Here is a 23690-nt window from a genome sequence, read left to right as displayed (position 1 = left end):
TCTAAAACCAGCTTGAACATCAGGGAGTTCACGGTTCACATATTGCTGAAGCCTGGCTTGGAGAATTTTGAGCATTACTTTACTAGCATGTGAGATGAGTGCAATTGTGTGGTAGTTTGAGCATTCTTTGGCATTGCTTTTCTTTGGGATTGGAATGAAAACTGAGCTTTTCCAGTCCTGTGGCCACTGCTGAGTTTTCCAAATTTGCTGGCATATTGAGTGAAGCACTTTCACAGCATCATCTTTCAGGATTTGAAACAGCTCCACTGGAATTCCATCACCTCCACTAGCTTTGTTCGCAGTGATGCTTTTTAAGGCCCACTTCACATTCCAAGATGTCTGGCTCTAGATTAGTGATCACATCATCATGATTATCTGGGTCGTGAAGATCTTTTTTGTACAGTTCTTCCATGTATTCTAAAATTACTTAGAGTTAATCATCACGGTTTCCTTTCCCTAAGGACACAGAATTTTAATATCTAAAAAATTTTCCTGATTTCCTGTTCCATTGCTCTCCGACTGGTCAAAACACTTGATTTCTTCTATTTTAAAAGCAGGTGATTCTTGAGTTTCAGATGTTAAGTATTATTTTTTTTTCACAAAACCATAACATCAATAGTATTTAGATTTAAAATAATACTGATTTCTTTCTGTTATAACATGTACCTGTATCACTTTGGTGTTTAAAATACACTTTAGTATCTTTCGGATTATTTTTCATTATAATCATGTTCGATGCACCTGGCCTGATGCTGACCAATACCAACTGAAGGTTTTATATGGCATCTTATCTTTCATAAGATGTCTCTAGAATCCTGTTTCTGCTGTTATTTCACTGCCACTACCTTAGTGTGGGCCATCTCACCTTTTTCTTTTTTTGTACGAAGTAGATTTACTTAGAAAGAAAAGCACTCCACAGAGTGTTGGCCATCTCAAGCAAGAGTGGCCCATCTCACTTTTTGACTAACCTCTTCCTTTGATCTCCCAAATGATGGCACTGCTGCCATATGAGTTAGCATAAACTAAAAAAAGTCCTATTTTTGCTGGAAACCACTGAGATTCTTTTTTTCTTTTTTTTCTTAATACCAGTGAGTGCCATTCATCTTGATTAATTCAGTTATTTTTTACAACTGCTGGTCAGGCTCCCACTGACACTAAGCAACTTTAGGAAAAAACCCAAATTTGCTAATCGTTGTCTGTATAGTGCTTGCAGTGTCCAGCTCCCAGTAGGTGCTAAATCAGCACTGGACCTTCCATTAAGTGAGCCAAAGTATGCCTGGGTGGTGAGGATGCAGGGTATCTGAATCTGGACAAGACAGAGCCCATCACAATGCCTGCAAAGCTGGGGCCCAAAAAATACTTGCGGGTGGTTTGATTTATGAATTCATGCCTTTAAGTCTCTTCAACCTGACAAAGAAACAGACTACAGCTCTGTATCACATATAAAGGAAATAAAGACGTTCAGCCTGTTTATAATCTGACCAATGTTTTTCTTATTTTTTAAAGATTTTTTGGTTTTAAACGTGGACCAGTTTTAAAGTTGCTTTTGAATTCGTTACAACATTGCTTCTGTTTTATATTTTGTTTTTTGGCCCGGAGGCATGTGGGATCTTAGCTGCAGACTAAGGATGGAATCTGACCCCCTGCATTAGAAGGGGAAGTTTTAGCCCCTGGACGCCCAAGGAAGTCCCTCTTCTAATGTGAGGGCATCATTTGGAATCAGAAAGCACAGTGTAAAGGCTGGGGGTCAGACCTCATGAGTTCCCCTTCTGGATGGATTATACCATGTCACCCTGATCTTTTTCTGCTCACTTTTCCATCTCTAAGATGGGGAAAGAAAAATAAAGGTGAGCAAAGCACACCATAAGAACCACTGCAGACAGGAGAATTCTAGTTGTCTTTTCAGCACTTTCACTTTCCCAGTGCTTTTTGGACTGAATTATGACTGTAAATGAAATAGACACATGTTTGGTTGCGAGTGTGTATGGTGGAACTTTCCGCTTTTATTAAGAAACTCACCTCCTTGCCCCATGCAGGTGCCTTCCTTGTGCAGTGACATTTCCACAAACATTTCATTTCTAATAACATCAAATACAAACATACCCGTTAAAGCCACTTTTCGGGTGAGACTGCACAATGGTATTTTGGATTGATTGCTGTAGAAGATGAGACCCATGTCCATGTGTGTGCATTCCTATCAACGGTGGGTGACAAGACCGAGAGCATGGTGTTGGGTGGGGGGCGCTCTGGAATCTCCACCTCTCCTAGGAACATCCCTCTTTTGAATGGAATGAATGCAGGGAGCCAGTCTGCCTGGAATCACTCCTCCTCCCATATGTTAGTAGCTAATTTTAATGTATTTCGATATTTTGCCAACATATTACACCACCCAGAAAGCCTTTCTAGATTTAATGCAAAGGGGAGTATACTAAAGCCTAACTCATCTATCAAGTCAAGAAACTACTCAATTAAAAAAAAAAAAAACACAAAAGAAATCAAAGTTAGAGCCAATACGAATCAAAATTCTAATGTAAAATCAATCTGTCATTTACTTTAAAAAACAAAATAATTATGTGCATCTACCTGCCTGAACCATAATTCTCTTCTAGCAGGAGAGTTAATATATATTCTGAGCCAACCGAGGGCCGATGGCTTTAGGTATGTGCTGTGTTTAATTCTCCAGGGTTCCTTTTGCTCCCACAGTTTGCTAATGAGGCATCTGTAAGTGGCACAGCTGAAGGGTCCTGAAAGCAATCCCAGTGTGTGAATGGGACTCTGGGAGAAGCTGCCTCTTGCTCACCTCAGTGACGGCACAGCTATTCTGTCTCTAGGCCTCTCTCATAAGGTGACATTTTTGTTAATGTGTTTATTGTTCTCATAACTTGATCTCTCACTCTGTGTGTGTGTGTGTATTCTTTTTCCCCTCTGTGTTACATAATGACGACTGATGCCTGGACCAGTGGCAGGAGCTGAGGGAGTCAGGAACGCTGCTTGTGGCCACCCTTCACTGCCCATGGGGAGTTTGTCTCTGCATCGTCCCTCTCTTCGGGACGTCTGAGTCCTAAAAATCCCATCATTTCTCTAATGTTGCTTCCGGATCTACCATGCTACCATCATCGCTATCCCAGCCTCCCATGCAAGGCAAGTGACACAATAACAATGACTGCAAATATTTTAAGAAAAGGTTATAAAATAGAAAATGCAAACATTCTTTGAAAATAGAAATTCAGCATAAGGATGTACAAGAGTTAGTGTACAGATCCATCCATAAACAACAGAATAGTTCCTTTGCAAGATGCCTTAAAATTCGTGCATTTTATTTTCCTACCATTTAGCCTTTGTATTACCCTAACCTAAAGTATATACAGAATGTTGGGAATGGGCTGCATGCAGTGGATAACGGGTCAGCATTCTTAGCCAGACAAAGGGCAGAGCACTTGGTGGGGGGCTCAGCACACCGTGGAGTGATTCAGGACACTGTTTCTGTCTTTCTTCTGAGTGTAAATCAAAGGCTCCAGCTTTCTAGGCCGCCAACTCAACACCTTTTATAGGCACTTAATTCACTCAGAAATTAAAAATATATACATACTCCTCATAGAAAGTACCATTATTCTTCAGCTTGACACATGATTTGATTTTAAGCCTTTCTATGTCTCCTCTACATCCTACTGTGGGTTGGAAGCAGTCAAATGTGTATGATGAATAGCTGCTGCTCCCCGGGCTGGTTACCTCTCAGGTAGATGCTGCTGACACCCTCCGGGAAGGATGGCTGTCCCTCCCTCCCCTGCAGAAGCCATCCTGTGAGAGTGGTCACTGAGAGTCGTGAGAAAGGCATTCGCTTTGATCCACTTTAAAGGAGAGAAGGGGGGCAGTTCATCCATGCTGAGTGGGACCACCGGGCAAAGGTTTGGAGGTGAACTTGGGGCTCCATGGAAATCAAGGTGACCCAGCCTGGTGAGTTCCAGGCTGCCTGTCTAAGGATGCTGGCCCTAAAACGCACTGGTTCCAGGGGCAGCATGTGGACAAGCCAGGAGTCTGATAGGAATATCACGCCATGCCTTCTTTCCACTAGATCTCCTGTCTCCTGCCTCAGGACCACCAGGAAGGCTCAGTCGGGCATCACTGTTGGCATGCCCAGCCCCTGGGGTCTCCACCCTCATGCCCTCCTCCCATCTCCCCCATAGCCCTGATTCCTCACGGTCACCTCTCCTTTCACAGCCTATGCTTTGTGACAAAGCTGAAACCCCTTCACCCTGAACTCATCCACCCCTTCCAGGTATGGCCACACATTGAAGAATTCAGGGCTTTCAGTTACAAAGAACACAATTTGGGTAAGTGAGCAAATAGGGCTGTTTTCTTGGGCATCTTGGTTTGGTTTGGGGAATCTGGACACACGCTGGAGTGAAAGGATGTCACTCCAGGCTCCTCGTCGAGGAGCCAGGAGGCCTCACTCTGCTCCTGGTACTGCTTTAACTCAAATGAACCTGAGCAGGTCACCACCCTTGTCCAGATACCCTCTCTCTGTGGGAAGTGACTGTTGGGGAGGTCCATGGACACGTTCCTGGATGCCGTGTATCTCACAGTCTTCCGCAAATCTGGCTAGTAGAATTCAGCAAGTTTCTACGCTAGCATAAGGCCAAATGATTCTTGCGCTTAGTCGCTCAGTCATGTCCAACTCTTTGCGACTTCATGGACTGTAGCCTGCCAGACTCCTCTGTCCATGGGGATTCTCCAGGCAAGAATACTGGAGTGGGTTGCCATACCCTCCTCCAGGGGATCTTCCCAACCAAGGGATCGACACGAGGTCTCCCGCATTGCAGGTGGATTCTTTACCATCTGAGCCATCAGGGAAGCCCCAGAAATACATAAATCTTTCTTCAAACCAGACTCTTCCTCCCCAGAAAGTCATCAGATTAGATATTTACATGGAGGGAAGTGGCCAAAAGCAGCGAAGTGACATTTTATTGTTGAACAAGGGGCGTCATGAACCCCCACGCAGGGAAGTGGGCTGCTCCAGGTCCCCAGGGACCCTTCCACCTCCAGGTTTCAGCCTGGCTCTGCCCTCTGTTCAGATGCCAAGGCAGAGGCTGCAGACCCTGCAGGACCCATGTGTGTGACCCATGTGTGTGACACCTGGAGGAGTCTGCGAGCTGCTGTCCCACAACCCGCCCAGTCAGAGCAGGAGAAGCACTGGATGTGCAGCTATCCAAGCCCTGAAGGCCAGGTGGGAGGGGGGGTCTGCTTTGAGGAAGGATCTCGGTTCACTGTGTGTCCCGCCAGAGTACCCTCCAGAAATGCCAGTTCTCCTTGCTTTCACTGTCTCAGATCGCTGCAACTTCGCTTCTCTGTTTAATTCACACCTAACCTTCTCGGCCAACAAGACTGACCCCCCCCCCACCTATGTTTTCTTTTTGCATCTGTGACTCTGTTTCTGTTTTGTAAATAAATTCATTTGTACCAATTTTTTTGGGGGGGGGGAGGATTCCAAATATAAGGAATTGGATAGCATTACCAATTCGATGGACATGAACTTGGGCAAATTCTGGGAGATAGCGAGGGACAGGGAGAACTGCATGCTGCAGTCCATAGGGTTTCAAAGAGTCGGGGATGACTTAGCGAATGAACAGCAACAGTACCGATTAAAAAAAAAAAAAAAGACCGCACCCAGGGGAAGACCAGATGACACGCTCTCTCAGCACCCTTGGAAACATGGCCTCAGACCCACCAGACTGGGTCTCCCTGACCTCCCCAGAGCCCCAGGTTCACTTCCAGCCCTTTGCCCAGTGGTCCTATGCAGCGTGGATGAACTGCCCCCTTCTCTTATTCAAAGTGGACCAAAGCTGATGCCTTTTTCAGGGCTCTCATTGATCACCCTGATGGGTTCACCTTGGGACTCAGTTTCATTTGCATTACAGACTGGTGAGAGGCAAACAGCAGGGTCTGGGTGTCGAGAAGGCCTGGCCAGTGGCGACCTGGGCAGCCGTGGACACAGTACAGCCTTTCTACTTGCCGGCGACGGTTGAGAGCATTCAGCCTCCAGGGACGCTGTGAAGGTTGAGAAGATACACGAGCCTGCAGCGCTGCTTCCAACATACGGGGATGCTCACTAAATGGCGGCTCACTCCCTCCACCCCGACCTTCAGGAAGAGGGTCTTGGTCCATCTTGACTTCTTTTCTGACCTTATTTTAATTCCAATTTGATAATAACCCCCCCTTTTTTTAAGTAAGAGACCACAGACACCTACATCTCTACCTAGGACTTCAGACAACATCTAGACATTATCCATCCATAGGGGTCGCAGAGTCGGACAAGACTGAAGCGACTTAGCAGCAGCAGGGGAAGTCGTGTGGGGATGGGGGTGGAGCAAAAGGAGTCTGTATTCATCTGCCCCAACGCGGACCTGTCTGTCCAAGCACTTCCGGTTGCAAGAGACAGAAACTCAATCCAAGATAATTTAAGACTTGTCCTACTTCCAGTGACGCCCTCTCCTGTCAGTTCTCATCCTAGTTTTGGTTCACTTCATTTCCTTGCAGACTTTCTCCACCTGTTAGGAAAGTTGTCCCCTTGAGCACTGCCTGTTTCCACACAGCACCTAGAAAAGTCTCAGGAGAGAAACTGATTGGCCAGCCCCGGGCTGCCTGCCCACCTTCACACACAATGTTCCAGCTACATGGAGCTGATTCCTGGGGGCAGGTGGGGGGGCAGTGTGCCAAGTCTCCCTTTCCCCAAGCCTGGAGAATACTGCTGGCCTTGAGCATCCAGAGGCAGTGACTCTCTGCCATGTTCACGTTGAATATTACCCAACACTGTGACTGGTTTTCTCAAGCAAGCTGATTATAAAGGCATTGGAGCCAATATGTGTATTAGACATCATAGCAGATCTTTCAGAGTCTTCATCTTGGTTCATCCACATCAACTCTCTGAAGTAGACATTATTATTTCCACTTTTAAGGACAAGATGGGCGGAGATGAAATGAGAAAATTGAGGATTGCAGAATTGAAGCTGATAAATGGAATTAGACTCAAATCCAGGTCTTTTGATTTTAAATGCTAAATTCTTTCTGTTATATTACTGTGCCGTCTGGCATCTTTTCGAGATGATGACGATAACTCGTAGAAACCGATGCCAGATGCCTGTGCCTATAATTCCAGTTAGAAAACACAGACCATGCTCTGCTTGTAGGAACGTGGATTTAAATCTCTGTGTCCTTAATCTCTGTGCTGCTAAGAGTTCAACCTTCATTGTAATATCAGCTTAGGCAAATTATCAATACATCAGGAAATCAGCTCGAAGTTGACTTCTCAAAATAGATCCCAAAGAATTCTGGTATTATTTGTACCTGGGACATAGCACCTCCATTCACATTAAAAGTGACCTTATTACAGAAAAAAAATTAAAAAAATAAAAAATAAATTAAAAAAGTGACCTTATCCACAGGAATCACACCCCAGATAGCTTTCCAGGGAGACCCCTTGAAAAGGCAGGGACCATCTTCTTCCCCACCATGGCTTTCTCTCTCCCAAAGTGACACCTGCAAATCAGAGCTGAGCGCCCTGCTCCTCTCCAGGTGAGGGGGGGGCAGATCCCTCCCCCGGAGGCAGAGCACCCCGGTCCAGCCTCACCCAGGCAGCACGGCCCGCAGCAGGTGGAGCAGAGCGGAGCAGCGGCTTTTGTTAACTCCTGCACATGATGTCAGGGCTGCTCTTTAGATGGAAGCCCCTGCGGTTCTTTCCATAATAGCTGCGAGGAATCAAACCCACTGCCCACACCCCTTCCCACTCCTCCCACCTACACACTCTCCTCCTCCTGCCTCCTTCTCCTCCCCATGGGCCTCTGTCTCTAGCCTTGGATCAAGCCCACCATGTGTGATCGGTTGCCACCCTCCTCCTAGGGCTGGAGGGCTTGCTGTCCAGTTCAGTGAGGGGCCAGGAGCACGTGGCCAGTTCACAGAGAATCAGTCCCCACTTGCCCTCGCTCACTGCACAGAAGCTTCAGCTATTGATGCTGAATGGTGTATGAAATGCCATCCTGGCTGCCTCTCCTCAGAAGTTAGAGACTTCATCCATTTCCCTTCCGTATTCCCCTTCCTCATTCCTTATCTGCAAACAGAAAAATCACGTCCTCAGTAAAGTTTTCTTAACATCAAAGAGTGTGGACGGTGAGAAAATATCATTCTGCCTAGAACAGGAGACCCTTTTCTGATGTTAATTTTGTCTTAGAACCATTCATCCTCCTCTCACCCTTGAACTGAAAATAAATGGTGTATATCATGCATCTGGCTGATCCAAGAGGCGAGTCTCATTGTCCTGCAGACACCTGATGAGAAGTACTTGAGCCTTTGAGCTCAGGGGAAGGAGTTCTGATTGTTGAGTGAGGAGCTGAGATTTCCAAGGGTCCCCTCCAATCAGAGCTTCCCCTAATCAGGACCTCCAGAGCACAGAATCTCTGCTGGACCCAGGCCACTCCATATGCAAGGACCTGATCACCCACTGTTTGGGGCAGTTGCAGCAGAAAAGATTCCCAGCCCTGGGGCCTGAAAGATTGAGATTAAGATGGAAAAAGGAAAGGAAGATTGCTGACTGCCTCGATGTGATCCATGTATTAGGTAAGGAATGGGCCTGGTTGAACAGACCCCTGGGTGTGGAGTACCCAGGACTGGCTTTCTCCTCTGCAACTGTATTAATGATCTGTTGAATATCCAATAGGCCTATGTGCTCAGCCCATGTCAGAGGAGGGGAACAGATGTCTTCTCCATCGTGTGCTCCTGTGAAACATGAGGGCCGCTGGGAAATTTTACTCAGTGGTAAATCCAGCCTTGAAAGAGCTATAGCTCTCCAGACAGCTTAGCACCGAGCAGTACTCAGAGCCCAAATTAGACTTGTGGTTTGATGGCCCCTAAGGAGAGCTTTCGCCTTGGTGAACGCACAAAGCGATTCTGGAATAATGCCTGCCAGGAGCTTAGTTCACAAGCACCAAGAGCTCCTCCCAGGGACACGTGGGAGACTACTTCAGTCTCAACTTGATGAAAATGGCAAAACTGTGAAAACTGGCTGATGGTTACGATGTACGGTGGTAGTGGTCATGGAGTTAGAGCTAGTACCCCTATATCAAATGTGGAGTTTGAGGTGTCTCAGCTGAGGCTCCTCTGGCCCCTGGGAGGCTGAGCCTAGGGTTTGGACCAGCCAGGTGCCCGCCCAGCCTGGGTGGGCCGTCAACAAGCTGTGCTGCTGATGATGACAAGCGTCTGCTGGGTGTTCCTGTGTGTGCTAGGCATGGTTACATTATCTGTGTATAGAGGGTAACTAATACAGATCAGAATTTGTGCCAAGTTCATTTTTTTATCTTTTAAAATTTTACTGCAACCTAAGGGCAAGATCAGGGCTCACAAACATGTTTCAAGAGCCCCCAATTTAGATGCTGTCTTTCTCTTACTTTTGATTTTACGGTGTCTCTTGACTACATATTCTTCTCTCTGCTTTAGATCTGGTCTCTACCTCACTTTCAAGGTATTTTATTATGACTCTCACCATCTCCACAAGGCTTTTAAAACCTGTTGTAGAAAACACCCATCTATCACTTTTTGGCATTTCGGTAAAATTACTAATTGTCTGTGCCAATCAGCTGCAACTTGATTACTACTAAAAGTAACACATGGGGGCTTCCCTGTTGGCCCAGTGGTTAAGACTTTATCTTCCAGTGCAGGGAGTATGGATTCAATCCCTGGCTGGGGAGCGAAGATTCCACATTCCTTGCAGCCAAAAAGCCAAAAAATGTAAAATAGAAGCAATAGTGTAACAAATTCAATAAAGACGTTAAAAATGGTCCACATCAAAGTAAGTAAGAAAGAAAAACACCAATACAGTATACTAACGCATATATATGGAATTTAGAAAGATGGTAACAATGACCCTATATGCGAGACAGCAAAAGGGACACAGATGTAAAGAACAGACTTTTGGACTCTGTGGGAGAGAGAGAGGGTGGGATGATTTGAGAAAATAGCATTGAAACATGTATATTATCATATGTGAAATAGATCACCAGTCCAGGTTCGATGCATGAGACAGGGTGCTCAGGGCTGGTGCACTGGGATGACCCTGAGGGATGGGATGGGGAGGGAGGTGGGAGGGGGGTTCAGGATGGGGAACACATGTACATCTATGGCTGATTCATGTCAATGTATGGCAAAAACCACTACAATATGGTAAAGTAATTAGCCTTCAATTAAAATAAATAAATTAATTTTTTTGAATGGTCCACATAAAAGAAATAAAAAGTAATATACAGGTTTTCCTATATTTTCTCTGTGGATATTTGTGCTGTTTCATGTAAATTTTAATATCATAGGCTATTAACAATACCAAAGGGGTTATACAAAAGAAGGTCTGATATCTATTTGAGTCCCTCGGAGTATTTAGCATAGGATAATATTTTAGAGGTTGGTCTGAGCGACAAATGCCCAGGTTCACATCCCGACTCCATTGCTTACCAGCTGTGGGCAAGTTTTCCTTGAGTCTCAATGTTCTCATCTGTAAAATGGGCATGATAATTGCACCATTCATAGGGTTTGAGAATTTAATAAGAGAAAATTGCATAGGAAACTCTGGCCCTCATGCCTGGCACATAGCAAATGCTCAGTAAATGATGACTAGAATGATTTGTTTATTATTGTGGTCACACTTATGGATGTTTAACAGAAAGTGATGAATGTACAGATTTATTGCAGGTCAGGGCGAGGACACTTGTAAGTGTTAGTGTCTCTGCCTCTCCTCCTAACAGCTTACCAATGACTCGTCATCTTCATCATCACTCTGGAGAGCAGAGAAGTAGCGATGACGAAGCCACCATGCCTTCTGTCCTGAGCAGTTATCACTGAGGCCACAGCCACTGAAGCATCTAACCGCACAGGTTAGTATGCAGAGCACTGCGCAAGACCAGTCTAGAGATAAAGTACTTGTCCCTTGGGAGTTAGAGACAGGAAGGGCGTTTTGATGGACTTGTGAATTAGATTGCAGTGGCTTAAAAAAATGTTAAACACCTTTGAAATGAAGAGACTTGAGACATAGCACTCTGGTTGTATGAAGGGAGGACCAGGTGACCTGCCCACTGTTCCTCTGTGTGTTTGTAGCTCCAGCTGGATCCAGATATCCAGACCCCGATGCTCCTTCCCCTAGGAGTTGCCTGGCTGCACACGTGCAGGGGGCACTCTCCTTCACACACAACACAGGGTGAGCAGTGCCTCTGGGGCAGTGCTGTTTCCAGCTCACCTGTGCACTCAGTATCTACCTTCACTCTATGCAGCTCAGGGATATATACACTAACATTATTATGGGGTTTATAAGGAAGTATAATAATTACTGTGGAAATCTGAAAGAAGCATTTCAAAAATATGTGGGTTGAGGCATCATGATGGTACCAGATATATCAGAATCAGCTAAGGAAGGTGGTGAGAACTGGCTAAGTTTTCCAGAATTTTTGTTCACATCATAAAAATTGCTTCCAATAAGAGAAAAACCACAAACTAGATGGTCAATTTTCACGGCCCTTAGAAGATCTCTCAAAAAGTCCTCACATCTATTAGATTATCTCTGTCCGAGTTATAGTGTACCCATCAAGGATGTGCATATCTGCAGCTCTCTGAGGACATTTGGTAACCACACACAGTCTATATCTGGAAAGTTCATCAGTGTGTCTAACCTAAGTCTGTCTTGCTGCAGTTTAAATAAGCTGCAAGCACTTACATTATTTGTTGTCATGCATGTAGTTTGCCCGAGGCACACAGAATAAACTCCTCCCCTGCTCCCTCTTGGAGAAGCTTCTTCATGTGGAGACTGCAGTCCTCAAATCTCAGGAGCCCTCTCCCTTTTCATGTTATCATATGCACATGGATGACTTCAGGAAATAAATTAAGTGAATGAAATATAGGTGTAATGCAGGTATTCTGAAACAGGAGTGACAGGAGAAGAAAATAAAAAGTTATTTACTATTTTCCAAGCAATGAACTAGGATATTGATTAGAAAAGGTGAAAGATGAGAGAGAGAGAGAAAAAAAAAATCTGTCATTGAATGATATTTTCATTGGAGAGGAAAATAAATACCAACAAATGAAATTTGACTCATCTTTGCAAGTTTCACCAAGCATGAAAATGTCCCTTTAAAATTTCTAGTAAGCAGTGGCTGGCTATGGGATTTTTCCAGTGTAAAGGGAATCCAAGTTCAGGAGGCCAGGGAATGCCAGAGGAAAGGGATTTTTTGATGTTTGGGGCTCTGAGACTGTCAGTTTAAAAAATGAAGGTAATATAGAAGGGCCAAAGTGACATCTATCATGCCATCTCTCCAGGCTCCTGTCTCTTTAATCAGCTAGCCTGATTTGCCCAGTAAATGATTCCTGAGTGTGTGTATGTGTGCGCGCGCGTGTGTGCCCGCGCGCGTGTGTTGTAGCTCTGTCAATCCTTGGATTAGAACCAATGATTGCAGCTCGTAGGAGGGCTGTCCAGGGCCAGATTGTACGATGTGTCTCAGTGCCAGAGTATGAGGAGAGATAATTACTGAGAAGTCACACTCTCCCATCCTTGGCTTTCTTGTGGTGTCCTTCAGCAAAACAGTGGATTTAAACCTCCTTCCACCAGCTCGAGAGCAACGCAATCTGTCAGGAAAGAAAGAAAGAGAAAACCGAACCTGACAAAAAAGAAGAAAAAGAAGAAAAAAAAATCATGAAAACCATCCAGGCAAAAACGCACAATTCTATCTCTTGGGCAATCTTCACGGCGCTGGCTGCTCTGTTTCTCTTTCAAGGTAAGAGCTTGCTATTGATCTGCCTACAGCCGACCCAGGAATTGTACAGTGTGCTGTGGGTGATTCACAGACTCTCCGAATCGGCTCTGCTGTATGGTTTGCAGGTGGAGGAGAGAGCGTTCGCTCGCGTTCCAGCAGCATGGCTGGGACGTTCTCCTCCCTCCCAGGCTGTGAGGGTATTGATCCGATTCTGGCTGCTAGGGGAACGGGCGGGGGATGTATGTACATAAGAAAAGCGTGTCTGGGGCTCCGGTTTGGTTTGGTAACGTGGCTGTGTGCTGGTCCCCAGGCTGTCTGTACATTCTTGCACATACTCGATGGATGGAGACACATGGAAGCCGGGGAATTAAGGATTCGGAGGGCGGCGGGGAAGCTAATGCGTTGCTTTTGGTATTGGGAAGAAATTTCGAGAGGAAACTTTAAATATCTATCCACCAGTAAACTTGCAAAGCTTCTGCAAGGAGCAAATGGAAAATGTAGGCTAGGCATAATCAGGTAACTACGCTTTGTGGTCAGAAAGCCAGCTCCGAGGGCTGAATCAGTCTGCAGCGGAGCTGGGCAGCCGGGTTAGTTTTCTGTGTGTTTGGGGGTGTGTTTGTGGAGGAGAGCAGCGGGGGGTGGTTAAAAAGAAGATAAGAGGCTGCCGGAGCAAGCAGGGCTCTGAGATTCCGGAAAGCTCTCCTAAGTTGAAGGAAGAGAGGCAGTAAGAGTCGAATGCTAATGTTCTGTTTCTTTCTCTGGGAAGCCGAGCCCTCTGGGCTGCAGTCAGGGCCCGGTTTGCCGAGTTGTGGTCCTGCTGTGCTGGGGTGGCTGGGAATCCACTTCAACCTGGACTCCCCTCGCTGCACCGGGGGTTGGGGGGGTGCCCAGCGCTCTGTCCCAGCTCCCACCTCCCAGCAGGCTCCCACCTCCCAGCAGCCGCTTTCCCTGCCCACCTGCTTGCCCCGCCCGCCCTGTCCTTTGAGAATCTGGCGTGTGCCCGTTTCTCATTAAAGACCCCTGCGTTCCCAGGGACTGAGGTGGGCAGAGAAACTTTCCCCGGCGGGTGGCCCAGCTCCGTCTCCCACAGGACCCCAGTTGGGAGCTCAGTGCTGGCTGCTGCGTCCCCAGAGGAAAGTTGGCTCCCAGTGGGCAGGGGTGGAGAAGGCTGAGGAGTCCCACCCATCCGGTTCCTTTCCCCACTGCAGTACGGGGCTCTGGCGGTCGGTCCCCATCTCTAGTCCCTTGAGTTCCCCCTGAGGGTGGTCTTTGGGGACTCCCCTTGCCGGAGTTGCAGAGGCATCCACACAGACCCACAGGAGGTGGGCAGAAGGACCAGGCTTGGTAGGATCAAATGCCTGCGAACCCTCGGCTAGGGCTCAAGGAGCGGGGAAGGGGACCCTGGAGGGCTCTGCAAAGATGCAAGGAAGTCCATCCTATGGGATCTCCTTGCCCTGCAGCTCCCAGCCATGGGGGCGGTGAGGGGCACGGGCCTCAGGGTCTCCCTCCTCCCTCATGGGGCAGTGGGTGTGAGCGTGAAGGAGGCCACGTGGAGGCAGCCCTGACTGACTCCTCTTACATAACATGGAGCAGAGGCAGCATGCGTGTGTGTGTGTGTGTGTGTGTTCACGCGCACCCCTGCTTGTACTTGGGTGAACAGGGGCTCACCCAGTGAGATCAGGGCCCCACCTCTGGCACTGGGGAAACTGAGCCCAGAGCCAGGCAACCTCCAGGTAACAGCTTCCATCATGCTAACCACAGAAATGAAAACCAAATGGGGGCGGGGTGGAGTGAGGGGTCCAGAGGAAGGGACAGGGAAGGTCCCAAGATATCCATCTCATTTCCATCCGTCCTGAGGTCTGAGTCTCTTCCATTTTAACCTCCGACTGGAGACAATCGCCAAAATTCCACCATGCACAGCCCCACTGGCAGCTTGCCAGGAGCCCCAGGGCCATACTGGATTTACATATAAATTAGCATACGTGATTTTTTTTTTCATCAGAAATAAATGCAGGGAAGCATAATATTTGCTCATACTTTGAATCATTCCCAAACTGATAAGAAAGTGGGGGGTGCGAAGTTCTCCCCTGGGGCATTCTGATTGTACACTCTTGTTGCCACCTTGGGTGGGAATAGGGGTGACTGGGTTACCCCAGCCCTCCTCACATTCTACCAAATCCTGAATTTCCTAAGACAAATCATGGCCTTACTTGCACTATCCACCTCGAACCAGCTTTCAATAGGCTTCGAGGTGTCAGAAAAGAACCGGGCTGCCCAATTTTAAGGCAAAGTGACCCCCAAGACCCACCCCCTACCCCCTCGAGCCATGTGCCAGTTGGACCAACCAAGGTGATTTGTGTTTTCTCTTTCAGGGCATGGGAGCTGGGGTGGGCCAGTTACCTCTTATCAAACTCACAGAATTACTCAAGCAGCCAGGTCTTGACTGCAATAACCCACCCCTATTGCATTGACCCACTGGGACTAGTTAGAATGCAGTACACATTCTAAGGCAATTTTTTTCTTCTCTGTTTTTGTTTTAGGCTGGCTCTTCCTAGAGCCCTTACTTCTTGGGCTTCTTGCCTTCTTGAAAAGGTGTTGGGGGCTAGGGGTGGTTGATGGACCCCTCCCTGACCTGCTCCTCACCCCAACCCACAGCCACCATGATCCAGCTTAGAGGAGGAGGGAGTCAGCCCGATTAGTGATGGGGGAGGGTGGGGTGATTAGCGCTGAGGGGCTCTGGCCCTAAGATGCTCTGGGGTTGATTAGCCAGAGCTCCTTCTTGGCCCTGGGAGCCAGAGAAGTTCCTGGATGAGGCGCTGTCCTTTTCAGCTCACTGCCCACCTCCTGCCACAGGGAGGCTCAGAGAGGAATGGCTGGTGTACGGCATCTTCTCTCTTTCTAGAAACCTGACCATTTCTCCTTCGAAGGATTAATGCTCCTTTCAACACCTTCCCAGGAGCTGGGCTAGATTCCTGCCTTACCTTTCTCATTTTCTCTCATCTCCTCACATCCCACATCAACTACCTGCCCACGGATACAGCAGCAGGGCAGAGGGGAAGGGAGAGGAAATGGAGCTGGGTTCCCCTCTTTTTCTCTGGGAGCCGGCAACACGGACACGGTTCAGCTGGGCAGACCGGCCAAGTTCCTGCCACTCACAGCAAATGCTTGGGTGCTAGCCACAGCCTGAGCTGGGCAACGCTTCTGAGATGGGGGGAGTGGGGGTGACAGATGAGACCATAATAATGTTTACTGGCAGAGTGAAAAATTGTTTTGGGGAGATGGGCTCCTGGGCCTGATTGTGGGCACTTGGAAGCATGGCCCCAAAAAAATTAAGGGGAGATGACAGAGGAGCTTCACAAAGTGAATGCCAGCTGCCAGGCTGGGAGTTTCCAATGGGGGAGGCAGGGGCGCCACAGGCAAGTCGTGGAGTGCATAAGAACTGCAGCTTCCCTCCACTCTTCACACCCTGAGACTGCCCTCTGGGCATTGGATGGAGATGGGTTCAGAGTCCCAGCCATGGGGGCTCTCGGGTGGCAGTTTCAGGCTAGTCCTAGTGCTGGCTCTTCCCTTTCATCACTCTTAAGCCAAAGTGAGCCCTGGAAACCCTTCTCCGCAGCTGTGGCCTCTCCCCCGACTTCTGTGGTTTCTCAGTGGCCTCTCTTGTGGCACGGGGCTGAAGGGTGTGGAGCTGTGTCCCTGGAGGGCCTCTCCTTGTTCCCTGCTCGAGTGCTCCAAGGTGCACTGTCCCCAGCAGCTCCCTGAGGATCTGCCCCTGCTCCCTGGCAGCCCTGAGGTGCAGCAACCCAGGCTGGGGTCGGCTGCTTGTCATGGATGGGTCACACCAGTGTTGACTTCAGCCACGGTTTATCCCTCGGGATGAGGTGTGCTCTCTGGACATCCTAAGAAGGGGTGACCTGCAGGACAGGTGATTCTGGAATGTGTAGAAGATGCTGGAAGAATGATGTGCAATGCTTTCACTATCTCTTTATGGTGGAAACACTTCGGAGAGGATGACTGTGCCGAGGATTTGTCTCTGTTCCAGATATTTTATGTCTGAAGCTCATGGCCTGCTCCTGCCCATCAACTAGAAAGATGAAGGTGTAAAAAAACAAAAACAAACAAAAAAAAAACCCACTTTGCTTTATATTTAACCTCAGCAGAGGTCCTATGGACCCTTCAAACACTGTAATGGGCGTGCCTGTCTGTCTGATTTCCAATCGCTTCAGGTGGGCTGAACACTGCTGGGTGGGGAGCAGGTACATCCGAACACAAAGTTCCCCATGACTTCCGTAGGTGACAATACTTCCCTCTGGGAAGTCTCCCCACCTGCCTGCCAGGCCGGGGAGCAACTCCCCCAAGGGTTGTAAAGACTCATTAATGCTTGTAACGCAGCAAACATGTGGTGCTCAGTGGGGCTCCACGCTGAGCCTGCTGGTATTTACGCAGCTCCTTTCCTTTCTGCTCTACTGGCTTCTTACATGTTTACTTTATGTCTGTAGTCATTTGAAATTCAATAAAACTAATTACACATAAAAAATGAAAACACGCAAAAATAAGGTAATCGATGGCATGCAGGTACGATGGGGTCTTGGGTACCACATCCTCTGGGGTGTCTCCTCGGCCGACCTGGTTGCCGGGCCCTCCTTCTCATAGAGGATGCGCGATCGAAGAGGACCAGAGGGGATTTAGGGGAAACACGTGGGACAGGCCTCCTCACCCTTCCCTAGTAGGAGGAAGACTTTTGCCAGGAGGTGTCAGGGGGGCAGGGCCAATGGCAGAGGGGCGGGGCCCTGGGGGAGGGGACATGGGAGGAACCAGGAGTTTCAGAGAGTAAAAACCAGATGCAAGCTGGACTGGCAAAGGGTGGAAAGAAGAGGCTCCCATCCTCTTCTTTGATTGATTTCATTCAGCAACCTCTAGAGCTTATGTTTTATGTATTTATGTGTGTGTGTTTCTGCAGCCTTCTGAACTTAGCCTGCCCTTGCTATGGCAGCTTAAACTTACAGGAGCGTCCATAGAGGAGATGTGCGTGTCCCTCCACCATCCCTCTCCTTCCCTCTCTCCCCGCTTCTCCTTCTCTTCCTCTCCCCTCTTCTCCCTCCCTCTTTCCGCCCTCTCTCCCCCCTTCTCTGCCCTCTCTTTTCTGTTTCTCGTGGTCCCTGATTCTTTCTTCCTTTCATTTTTCCTTCTCCTCCGTGGGAAAAATAATTGATCGGCTGACAGATCTGGGTCAAGCTGGCAGGGGCTGCTCTGCCTCATGTAGGCTTGCCTAGGAGAAGGGGGGGGGGGTTCTGTCCTCCCAGGTCACAGGAGCCCAGATGATAGACTGCAATGGTGGTGGGGGCGGGGGGGACCAAGGAACCAGTGGAGAGTTCATGTCCATAAGGTTGGCTGGGGTCCCACTGAAGGCAGCGTCCCCAGCTGTTGCGTGTCCGACACCCCAGGGTTCCACATCCTTTTTCCCTTTGCCTCTTTCCTGCTTCTGTTTCACTTGTACACCCTACTTGTTCCAGTTTCTTCCCTCATCTTTCTGCTTGCCCCTCCTTTTTTCTTCCTTCCCAAACCAAGACAGGATATCACAGAATCTCCCCCCGCTTAAGTCATATTAGAGAAATGGCCTTTTGTTTATTTGCAAGAAGAAAAACAGAAACTCTGCCAGAAGAGCTCTGTAAGTCATTTGCAAACTGCAAAACAAACCACCAGCGCTTCGCATTTCCATTGCTGAGAAAAGAGAGTATTTCAAGAGAGACTGTCAAGCTGAGAAACCAAATATTGGAAAACACATTCTTCAGCTCTGTTACTAACGACATCTTAGGTTACTAAATTTGATTTTTTTTTTTTTTTTTGGCTTCTTGAAGAGTATTGCCCTTTACAGTAATAAAGGACTGTTCAAAAGATGGACTGGTTTTGGCTTCAGTAGCTCATTCAGATTCATTCTCCAGAGGTGCCTCCTTGGCTTCATCTTGGTGGTGTCACCAAAACCCAGTTCAACACAGACTAGATCTCATTGTTTACTTGTGTGTTGGTTCAATCACCTGGTGAGTGTTTATTGAGTTCCTATTACGTTCCCTGCATTGTTGTAGGTGCTGGGAATATATCAGTGACCAAACCAACTAGACAGAGGACAATCCCCAGATTTGATTTGACTTGTCATCTTTTTTAGTCACATTGGGAAGAGCCAGCAGGAATATCAGAAGTAGGGGTGGGGGGGTGCTGGGTGCCATAGTCTCCTGCCCAGTTGCTTGTGCACATTACGATGAGTGGCAAGAGCACACCAACCCTGGAGGCTTGTTTTCAGATGGGGAGCGTGGGAGAGCAAGCACAGCCAGGCTCTGGGTTCATGGCGTCAGAGGTGCTGCCTCTGTTGCTCCATCGTGACTTCTGGCCGGAAGCGCTCAGGGATGTGTGATGCTCCCTCCCTTGGCACGTGGACAGCAAAAGCTGCTGTGAGGTGTTGGCTTGGTGACCTTTGGCTCTTGTCACTGTCATTCAAGTCATTGGTTGGTTCTTTGCACCACTGCCACCCTGGCCAGTGGCCTGTCCACCGCTTTCGTACCCTGCCTTCTGCAGAGAACTGGATGGCCAAGGACAGCAAGGGGTGGGGGTGCTTACGCAGCAAGTGGGGCTTGCTGAGGCAGCTGATCAGGGTGAGGCGAGTTCAGTTCAGGGGACCCTGAGGGTCTCCTATTTTAGGGGGACTTAAGATGACCTCCTTTCTGAGAACCCTTTCTTCGCTACCTACTCGTGTTTTCAGTCATGCACTGAGCCCTCCAGTCTTTTCTGCTCATGGGAATTTCCAGGCCAGAATACTGGAGTGGGCTGCCATTTCCTTCTCTGCCACCCACTCATCACACCCTGATTTAGGGTTCCTGGAATGACAGACAAGCGTCGTCATTCATTTGTCCTCTGATGCTATAACTGTGATTGGGACACAGCCTTTTTTCAGTTGTCAGCTTGTGTTTCCAGCCATATGCACCCAAAGAGAATCGAGCTTCCCTTCTGTTCACGGTGTGTGTTGTGGTTGCCCTCTGAACCCTTTAGGGGGGTTACTCACCTGGCTGCTTCTGTCTGCATTTCCATAGTGCTGGTGACTCTTCTTAGCATTTTCCCTGTAGAAGTACAGGTAAGTACCTTTCTCATGGATCCATGATTCTTCAAGTTAAGCAACCTGGAGCAATCTGCCTCTACTGTTAGGAGGTCCTCATGCGACAGATGCAATGTGCCTCTGTTTGCAATACTCCCATTTTCTAAGCCAATGGTCCTCAAATTTGTTCTACCATGGAATCACCTGAGGAGCTTTATAAAAATGCCAATGCTTGGACCCCATCCCAGAACGCTTACATCAGCATCTCTTTGTGAGATGTTCTGATATTTTCCAGCGCTCTCTAAGAGGTTCCAACCTATGGCCAGGTTTAAAAGCCATACCTCTTTGGTTATCAGAAAACATTCTCCAACCTGGGATAAGGCACATCCCTTCTAGGAGCTTCTGTCACTTCATCTCTAAAATAAAGCGGTTAGACTAAAAGATTTTCAAGTTTCACGTCCCACATTTTGCAATTCTGCAAATAGCCTTTCTGAGTCTAGTACTTGAAAGGTAGTGGTGCTAGGAGAAAATATTCAGAAGCAGTGTCTGTTTGCAGGAAACTAAGAATATAAACAGCCACAGACGGGCGACCACAGTCGGAACATGTGAGTGGCGTGTGTGCCCACAAGCAATGCACACTGTATCATACACACTATCACGCATCCATACGTGCCTGTGTTTCTCGTCTAGAACGCATCCTTCAGGGGGGAGGGAAGGACGAACGAGCCACAGCATTTCAGGTAGGGGGACTCAGGAATGAGAATGATCAATCCCATAGGAGAAACTCCGGAGCCTTGGAATGTGTGAATGTGGGTCAAGAATGGATGTGTTGGAACCTGATTTAGCGCAAGTTAAGTGATGGTGGGTCTTGGCAGAAGCTCCATTCATAAGTGTGAAGATTTTCATCTCTCTCTCCTGGCCTCCACTCCCGCTCACTCCCCAGGAACTTGCTACCCAGCCTGCTGCTTCCATCTCTCTCCTTCTCGTCGGCAACAAAGGCTCCGTGCTCAGAACCCCAATGGCAGTTTTTGGCAGCACTGTGCTGAGGGAGGCTGGCTCTTGCCTCCAAGCCAGGTCAGACCCTGCAGCGCAGGCAGGAGTGAAAGCATGCCTGTTTTGATGGAGTTAGCAGGTGCAGGCGGCACAGGGGGAGCAGAGCTACCGTGCGGATTTGTGCCAAGTACAGTCCCTGGGTAACTCACAAGCGTTCCCACTGCTGTGTCAGCCAGGCAGAGTCACAACCAGCTCAGGCCCAGAGAGACTTTCATGATGGTTTATTTCAATCCCTCTGTTGGAGCTCTAACATCCCAGTGGTGCAGCTGCAGCGGTCCCCTCATTTCCATCTCCAGTGTGGGGGAACTTGCCTCTCTCCAGACCTACTCCATCTGATTGATCTGGAAGACAGGGAGACAAAGGAGAAGAATCTGTCCTCTTATTGATTCCAGCCCCTCGCTCTCGGTCTGGAGAGGAAACACAGCAGAGTCTTTGGATCGTCTGGGTCCGAGCTTTGGCTCTGCCACTTTCTAGTTTGAAACTTTTGGTGATTTAATCAACCTCTGAGGGTAATTCAGTTCCCTCTTGTACAAAACAGAGCTAATTCTGAGACTTACGTTTAAGGCTGGTGTAAGGATTACATAAGTTACTGCAGAGAAAGTGCTCAGAACACTTGCTGGCACACAGTAAGCTCTCAATAAATATCACCTATAGTATTATGAGTGCTGCTAATACTACTACCCACAGGACGAGACTGGTTTTTCTTTGACATGACTTGTCTTCAAATATTTGAAAACACGATTCCCTCCCCTTCTCCCTAAGTTAAATATTCCAAGCTTTTCTCCTGTTTTCTGTATAATCATTCATAGGAAGCGTGCCGATGGCCCTTTCCTAAAATTATTCTGGTTACGCTGTTTTCTTCTTAAGGTAAATCTCTTCCCCGTGTGCTTTGAGTATTATAGAATGTAGCCTCACCTGATTCTAAATCCAGATAAAATGAAATCTCTGCTCTCTGGAAAGGCATGACCCGGGGGTGCCAGCCTCTGTCCAAATCCTTTGTCCTCTGGTTCCCTGAATTCCTAGGGCTTTGCTGCAGCTTCCTCCCAGTAAGTGTGTGCCTGCTCCCTCTACTGATGGCTGTCCTGTCCACCTGGTAAAAACTTGCTGTGATTCAAGACAGAACTCCGGGCTCAGTGTCTCTCCCAAGCTCCTACTGCCTTCTTTTCGGCCCCCCACGGCTCTGGCGCTTCCTTCCGGTCTTTGCATCTATTGAGAGTTTGTGTGGTTCCCTGCTGACACCTCTGTCTCCCTTCAGTGGACAGTGAGCTCCTGGAGGTCTGGGACTGCCACACCTAGCATAGTACCTGGCACACAGTTGATCAGTGTTTATGGATATAACAAAAGGGGGAGAGAAAGAGAGAGAGAAGTGCCCTTAGGTTTATCAGGAGCCATAGAACCCTGTAGAATCTGGGCGAGCTATAATTAACCCTTCCTTCTCCAATGACTGTGCCATACTGTTCACACAACAACCTGACCTTGGAACTTGCCCTTTTCTGAAGTCTGTTTATCAGATTCAACTCATCTCTTCCTCTGACAAGACCTCTTTTAGACTCTGAATATGAAACTACACACATCAGTCACCCCTGATGGCGATCACCAGCCATAAACCAGATGTTATAGGTACACAGGTTGTGGAAATGAGCTCTCATTCTTCCTGGCTAAACTCACCCAAGAGCAGGAATTGGTCCCTCTAAATGTCAGCTGGTCAGAAGCCTGGAGGAGGGGGCTGCTCTCTGAGGTGGCGTCAGAGGGCAAGGGAAGCTCAGACCTAAGACAAGAGGAGAGTGACTGGTGGGTTTTCTTTATCCAGAGAAGGTGAAGAGCTAAGTGCTTCTTACCCACTTCTTCAAACCTACTCTGCCTCCTTCTTCGCCACTCCCTACCCCAGGGGCATTTGACTGTCTTCTAAACAGCCAGAGGAGACCTGATCCAGGCACAGCAAGATTAATTGACAGCCTTTTTTTCTCAGTGCAATTGGTGACGCACAGACATCTGTAGTTCAATAAGCCGTTTTGTCAATTCTGAAAACAAACAAGAATAATCGTTCTATATTTCTCTTTCCTTCCTCACTTAAAACTTCTTAATAGAAGGATTTGAATGCCTTGTCACCACTTTTTTTGTCACTTTCTGGCACTGCTGAAGCCTTCTCCAAGGCTAAAATAGTTTAATCATCAAGTCTAGAAACTTTTCACAGACTTTCTAGAATTGTGGGAGGTACCTTGGAATTTGCCTGGTCTCTTACCTGAATGATGTTGGCTAATTCCTGCTCACCAGCTCCAGGACCCAGAGAGCAGATGCTGTCTGACTTGTGGGCCTGGTTCTGGCTGTCTATCCGAATCACCTGTGGAGACTGTTAGACGCCCAGGTTCAACTCACAAAAAATCTCGGTATATGGGTCAGAATGGGGTGAGGTCATCTCTAGTTTGAAACACTTAGGACTTTCAGTACAGATACAGCTGAGAATAACTGACACCAGCCCTCGTTTCAGAGTAGATAAACTCTGCAAGAAAGTACTGCTCAGTATAAATTCTACTCTTTCTCTTTATACACAGTGTTCTAAATTTGTTCAGGACAGCAGTATCCTTGTTTATAATGTGCACCTCTGAGATTTGCTTAGAGCCGAGGACGGTCATGCCATGCGAGTGAGGCCAGTGGAAAGCAGGCAGAAGTTTCCCCGGTGGCAGTTTGAGGGCTGCACTCAAGAAGCCTGTGCTTTGTGAACCCTACCACTCCCACATCTTTTCCTGACTGAGAGCCTGGCATACTCTCCAGGGGTC

General features: G+C 47.9%; 1 protein-coding gene across 4 annotated transcripts in view; it reads left to right on the top strand.

The window, feature by feature from the left end:
• The first annotated feature begins 12436 nt into the window (after window positions 1-12436).
• NTM (neurotrimin) overlaps window positions 12437-23690 on the top strand; it is a 951991-nt gene continuing 940737 nt past the window's right edge. For 3 of the 4 annotated variants that reach the window (XM_040255850.1, XM_040255849.1, XM_040255848.1), the window contains exon 1: window positions 12437-12797. In XM_040255850.1, coding sequence (XP_040111784.1) covers window positions 12716-12797 — 82 coding nt within the window. In that variant the 5' untranslated portion in view covers window positions 12437-12715. The remainder of the gene's footprint in view (window positions 12798-23690) is intronic. The other variant, XM_040255851.1, reaches the window with a different exon arrangement.

This window comes from Oryx dammah, unplaced genomic scaffold (genome assembly GCF_014754425.2).
Source record: "Oryx dammah isolate SB20612 unplaced genomic scaffold, SCBI_Odam_1.1 HiC_scaffold_15, whole genome shotgun sequence".
In the NCBI taxonomy this organism is placed as follows: Eukaryota; Metazoa; Chordata; class Mammalia; order Artiodactyla; family Bovidae; genus Oryx; species Oryx dammah.
This window is presented reverse-complemented; position numbering and strand designations above follow the sequence as displayed.